The sequence below is a fragment of the Homarus americanus genome, unplaced genomic scaffold (genome assembly GCF_018991925.1).
Source record: "Homarus americanus isolate GMGI-L3 unplaced genomic scaffold, GMGI_Hamer_2.0 scaffold60223, whole genome shotgun sequence".
NCBI classification, from domain to species: domain Eukaryota; kingdom Metazoa; phylum Arthropoda; class Malacostraca; order Decapoda; family Nephropidae; genus Homarus; species Homarus americanus.
In genome coordinates this window covers 46,149-53,071 of record NW_024712561.1, presented here as the reverse complement: position 1 = coordinate 53,071, position 6,923 = coordinate 46,149, and the positions used below count along the sequence as shown (strand labels likewise).

Genomic DNA, 6,923 nt, shown 5'->3' with positions numbered 1-6,923 from the left:
CAGGGCTACACCTTCACACACCCAGGCTCGCTTACCTTCACACCAGAGCTACACACCTTCACACACCCAGGCTACACACCTTCACACACCCAGGGCTACCTTCACACACAGGCTAAACATTCCACGGGGCTACACCTACACACCCAGGGCTACACCTTCACACACCCAGGCTGCACTTTCACACCCAGGGCTACCACCTTCTTACAGGGCTACACCTTCACACACCCGGGTACACACCTTCACACACACCCAGGGCTACACCTTCACACACCCGGCTACACACACCTTCACACACCCAGGGCTACCTTCATACATCTATAAAAATTAAAAAGGAAATGTTTTGATACAGAGATACTTTACACACACTTACACAAGTTTTCTTTGTAACTTATGTTTATATGAGAGAGATGACGAAACATATGACAGAGATAGAGAGAGGATGTGGTAGTGATAACCGTACATGATAACAGCCACAGACTCTTGAATTTCTAACACTTTGCCTCTGACTGCTTAATGTTGCAGCACTTTCTCAGAATTTACAGAGATAACCGAGAATGAAGGGGAAAACTAAGGATAACTGAGAGACGGGAGAAGACGTGCGATAACTGAGAGAGGAGAAGACGTGCGATAACTGAGAAAGGAGAAGACGTGCGATAACTGAGAGACGGGAGAAGACGTACGATAACTGAGACGGGAAGACGTGCGATAACTGAGAGACGGGAGAGAACGTACGATAACTGAGGACGGAGAGAAGACGTACGATAACTGAGAGACGGGGAAGACGTACGATAACTGAGAAACGGAGAAGACGTACGATAACTGAGAGACGGGGAAGACGTACGATAACTGAGAGACGGGAGAAGACGTACGATAACTGAGACGGGAGAAGACGTACGATAACTGAGAACGGGAGAAGACGTACGATAACTGAGAGACGGAGAAGACGTACGATAACTGAGAAACGGGAGAGACGTACGATAACTGAGAGACGGGAGAAGACGTACGATAACTGAGAGACAGGAGAAGACGTACGATAACTGAGAGACGGGAGAAGACGTACGATAACTGAGAGACGGGAGAACGTACGATAACTGAGAGACGGGAGAAGACGTACGATAACTGAGAGACGGGGAGAGAACGTACGATAATCTGAGAGACGGAGAGGACGTACGATAACTGAGTGACGGGAAGAACGTACGATAACTGAGAGACGGGAAGACTGTACGATAACTAATGAGAGAAGGGAAGACGTACATGATAACTGAGAGACGGGAAGACGTCTGATAACTGAGAGAGGGGGAAGAACGTCATGATACTTGGAAACGGAGACGTACGTAATAACTGAGACGGGAAGACGTACGATAACTGAGAGACGGGAGAAGACGTACGATAACTGAGACAGGAGAAGACGTACGATAACTGAGAGACGGGAGAAGACGTACGATAACTGAGACAGGGGAAGAAGGCAGTAGAGAATAACTGAGGGGACAGGAAGACGATCGATAACTGAGAGACGGGAGAAGACGTACGATAGCGAGACGGGAAGAGCATACGAGAACTGAGAGACGGGAGAAGACGTACAATAACTGAGAGACGGAGAAGACGTACGATAACAGAGAGACGGAAGACGTACGATAACTGAGAGAGGAGAAGACGTGCGATAACTGAGAGACGGGAGAAGACGTACGATAACTGAGGAGACGGAAGAACGTCGATAACTGAGAGACGGGAGAAGACGTACGATACTGAGAGACGGGAGAAGACGTCCGATAACTGAGAGACGGGAGAAGACGTCGATAACTGAGAGACGGGAAGACGTGTCTGATAACTGAGAGAGAGGAGAGAGCGTACGATAACTGAGAGACGGGAGAAGACGTACGATAACTGAGAGACGGGAGAAGACGTTACGATAACTGAGAGACGGGAGAAGACGTACGATGACTGAGAGGGGAGAAGACGTACGATAACTGAGAGACGGGAGAAGACGTACGATAACTGAGAGCAGGAGAAGACGTGATAACTGAGAGACGGGAAAAGACGTACGATAACTGAGAGACGGGAGAAGACGTACGATAACTGAGAGCAGGAGAAGACGTACGATAACTGAGAGACGGGAGAAGTACGATAACTGAGAGACGGGAAAAAGACGTCGATAACTGAGAGGAGGGAGAGAAGACGACGATAACTGAGAGGCGGAGGAAGACGCGTGATAACTGAGAGACGGGAGAAGACGTACGATAACTGAGAGACGGGAAGACGTACGATAACTAGAGAGCGGGGAGAAGGCATACGATAACTGAGAGACGGGAGAAGACGTACGATAACTGAGAGACGGGAGAGGACGTACGATAACTGAGAGACGGGAGAAGACGTGCGATACTGAGGACGGAGAAGACGTGAATAACGAAGACGGGAGAAGGCATGACAATAACTGAGAGACGGGAGAAGACGTGCGATAACTGAGAGACGGGAGAAGACGTACGATAACGAGAGACGGGAAGAACGTACGATAACTGAGACAGGAGGAGCGTACGATACACTGAGAGACGGGAGAAGGCATTACGATAACTGAGAGACGGGGGAAGACGTACGATAACTGAGAGACGGGAGAAGACGTACGATAACTGAGAGAAGGAGAAGACGTGCGATAACTGAGAGACGGAGAAGACGTACGATAACTGAGAGCGGGGAAGGCGTGCGATAACTGAGACAGGAGAGGACGTGCGATAACTGAGAGACGAGGAGACGTACGATAACTGAGAGACGGAGAGGACGACGATACTGAGAGACGGGAGAAGGCGACGATAACTGAGAGACGGGACAAGACGATGCGATAATTGAGAGACGGGAGAAGACGTACGATAACTGAGAGAGACGGGAGAAGACGTGCGATAACTGAGAGACGGGAAGAACGTGACGATAACTGAGAGACGGGAGAAGACGTACGATAACTGAGACGGGAGAAGACGATGCGATAACTGAGAGACGGGAGAGGACGTACGATAACTGAGAGACGGGAGAAGACGTACGATAACTGAGGACGGGAGAGAACGTCGATAACTGAGAACGGGAGAGGACGTCGATAACTGAGAGCAGGGAGAAGACGTACGATAACTAGAGACGGGAGAAGACGTGCGATAACTGAGACGGGAAGACGTACGATAACTGAGACAGGAGAAGACGTACGATAACTGAGGGACGGGAGAGAACGTACGATAACTGAGAGACGGGAGAAGACGTATGATAACTGAGAGACGGGAGAAGACGTACGATAACAGAGGCGAGGAAGACGATGCGATAACTGAGAGAGACGGGAGAAGACGTACGATAACTGAGAGACGGGAGAAAGACGTCACGATAACTGAGAGGCGAGGAGAAGACGTCTGATAACTGAGAGACGGGAGAGAAGCGTCGCGATAACTGAACGAAAACTTATGACCGTATGAGGATAACTTCGATAAGAGGAAAATGTACGACAACCGAGGAAAAATATAGATAACTGAGGAAAATATCCGATAACTGAGGGAAAATATACGACAACTGAGGAAATATCGACAACTGAGGGAAAAATATCGACAACTGAGGAAAATATGACAACTGAGGGAAAAATATCGATAACTGAGGGAAAATATAGACAACTGAGGAAAAATATACGATAACTGAGGAAAATATCCGATAACTGAGGGAAAATATACGACAACTGAGGAAAATATACGACAACTGAGGGAAAAATTATACGACAACTGGGGAAAATATACGACAACTGAGGGAAAAATATACGATAACTGAGGAAAATATCCGATAACTGAGGAAAATATACGACAACTGAGGAAAATATACGACAACTGAGGGAAAAATATAAGATAACCGAGGAAAATATCCGATAACTGAGGAAAATATACGACAACTGAGGAAAAATATACGATAACTGAGGAAAATATCCGATAACTGAGGAAAATATACGACAACTGAGGAAAATATAAGATAACCGAGGAAAATATCCGATAACTGAGGAAAATATCGACAACTGAGGGAAAAATATACGATAACTGAGGGAATATATACGATAACTGAGGAAAATATACGACAACTGAGGGAAAAATATAAGATAACCGAGGAAAATATCCGATAACTGAGGAAAATATACGATAACTGAGGAAAAATATACGACAACGAGGGAAAATATACGATAACTGAGGAAAATATACGACAACTAGGGAAAAATATAAGATAACCGAGGAAAATATCCGATAACTGAGGAAAATATACGACAACTGAGGGAAAAATATACGATAACTGAGGGAATATATACGATAACTGAGGGAAAATATACGACAACAGGGAAAATATAAGATAACCGAGGGAAAATATCCGATAACTGAGGGAAAATATACGATAACTGGGGAAAATATACGACAACCGAGGGAAAAATATACGATAACTGAGAAACACCAGGGAAGAAAACTAATGTCAATTGTGTAACATAACCTACCTGGTCTTAACTTACCTAGCCAAGTTTTTTTAAAAGTTAGGTTAGGTTACAGGTGGGCTAGGTTGGGTTGGGTTGGGTTAAGGTTAGGTTAAAGGTGGGCGAGGTTGGGTTGGGTTACGTTAGGTTAAGGTGGGCTAGGTTGGGTTAGGTTAAGTTGGGTTAGGTTAAGTTAGATTAGGTTAAAGGTGGGCTAGGTTGGGTTGGGTTAGGTTAGGTTAAAGGTGGGCTAGGTTGGGTTGGGTTAGGTTAGGTTAAAGGTGGGCTAGGTTGGGTTGGGTTAGGTTAGGTTAAAGGTGGGCTAGGTTGGGTTAGGTTAAGTTAGGTTAAGGTGGGCTAGGTTGGGTTAGGTTAAGTTGGGTTAGGTTAAGTTAGGTTAAAGGTGGGCTAGGTTGGGTTAGGTTAAGTTGGGTTAGGTTAGGTTAGGTTAAAGGTGGGCTAGGTTGGGTTAAGGTTAGGTTAAAGGTGGGCTAGGTTGGGTTAGGTTAAAGGTGGGTTAGGTTGGGTTGTTGAGATAGGTTAGGTTAAGTTAGGTTAAAGGTGGGCTAGGTTGGGTTGGGTTGGGTTAAAGGTGGGCTAGGTTGGGTTAGGTTAAAGGTGGGTTGGGTTGGGTTAAGTTAGGTTGGTTTGTGTGCTAAGTTAGGCTTGGTTAAGTTTAGGTTATGTTAGGGTGGTTAATCTTAGGTGTAAGACAGTTTAGGTTAGGTTAAGTTGGGCTAGGTGGGTTAAGTTGGGTTAGGTTAGGTTAGGTGGTTAATCTTAGTGAAGCAAACCGGGGGTTAAGCAGGCTGGTTGGGCCAGGCTAGGCTAAGCTGGGTTGGCTGGGCTGGGCTAGGTTGAAGAGGGGTGGCTAATCTCTTCTCAGGTGAAACAAGCTGGAAGTTGGTTAGGTTGGTTGGGCCAGGTTAGGTTACTGGTTGGGTTAGGTTAAGTTGGGCTAGGTTAGGGTGGTTAATCTTTAGGTGAAACAAGCTGGGGTTAAGTTAGGTTAAGTTGGGTTATGTTAGGGTGGTCAATCTTCAGGTGAAACAAGCTGGGAGGTGAATTTTCAGACGAAGACAAAGTAGAAGTGTTTACATAAAAGATTGTGAGCGTGGAGCCTCGGGAAGGATGAACAAGACCAAGAGGAAGAAGAACAAGACCAAGAGGAAGAAGAACAAGACCAAGAGGAAGAACAAGAGGAAGAAGAACAAGACCAAGAGGAAGAAGAAGAACAAGACCAAGAGGAAGAAGAACAAGACCAAGAGGAAGAAGAACAAAACCAAGAGGAAGAACAAGACCAAGAGGAAGAAGAAGAACAAGACCAAGAGGAAGAACAAGACCAAGAGGAAGACGAACAAGACCAAGAGGAAGAACAAGACCACCTAATATCCTCTCACCTCAGCTGCCACACTATAATTTACTTATCAAACCTGTGGTCCATCACCGAGGTTATCCATCACCAGTGTCAACAGGTGTGGAAAACTACGTGCCAGCCTCCACACTTGTTCAACACAACTACGTACAAACACCACACCTACTGTACGTACAAACACCACACCTACTGTACGTACAAACACCACACCTACTGTACGTACAAACACCACACCTACTGTACGTACAAACACCACACCTACTGTACGTACAAACACCACACCTACTGTACGTACACACACCTACACACTGTATATATGATTGAGCTGAAGGAAGGTGGGAGGTGAGAAACGGCCTCAGTGATGTATGTATGTATGTATGTATGTATGTATGTATGTATGTGTGTGTGTGTGTGTGTGTGTGTGTGTGTCGCAATTCTGTCACAACAACACAAGACAGACAAAGACACACATTTAACACCCCGCCCGGGTTCTTGCACGCACACGCACACACACACTTGTACTCTCCTCACGCACTTCCCTCACTCCAACACAATTATACAAACGACAACACGAGACAGCTTAAACATCAAGGCGCCTCCACTCACATATTCACTTCCAAGATAAACTAACTTATTTGATCCCAGGAACCTAACCTAACCTAACCAAATCTAACCTAACATAACTCTACTATAAAGGTTGTAAATAAAGCTCCACAGGTGTTTATATCAACTAAAACACCTGGAATATAATAACAAGATGATGCAAGAATGTACACAATGAAGCTTACAAAATCCTGATCCTTAACCCTGGTCGATGGATAGTTGGTTTTTACCCCTTTTAATTTATTTTTTATTATTTTTTTTTTACTTTTTTACTTTATTATTTTTTGTGTCTAATCCTACAGGCGAAATATTACTGAGGCGGAATTAAAGACAGGTAAAACAAGTTAAGGTCCTCCATAACACGAAGAATGAAGGCGTGAGAGACAGACAGACAGACAGGTAGAAAATGAGACATTACAGCAGGGAATAAAACAATTAAGATAACTAAAGACAATAAAGAAGATATAAAACAGAGTA

The 6,923-nt window shown here is 45.1% G+C and overlaps 1 protein-coding gene across 1 annotated transcript; it reads right to left on the bottom strand.

Moving 5' to 3' along the window:
- Nucleotides 1–869: 869 nt before the first annotated feature.
- Nucleotides 870–5,771, bottom strand: LOC121863827 (the record flags this gene model as incomplete). Its single annotated transcript, XM_042362699.1, has 5 exons — nt 870–954; nt 1,530–1,664; nt 1,720–1,773; nt 2,044–2,213; nt 5,724–5,771. Coding segments are annotated over 5 exons (492 nt in total), but the record flags the coding sequence as incomplete, so codon positions are not given.
- Nucleotides 5,772–6,923: the final 1,152 nt, after the last annotated feature.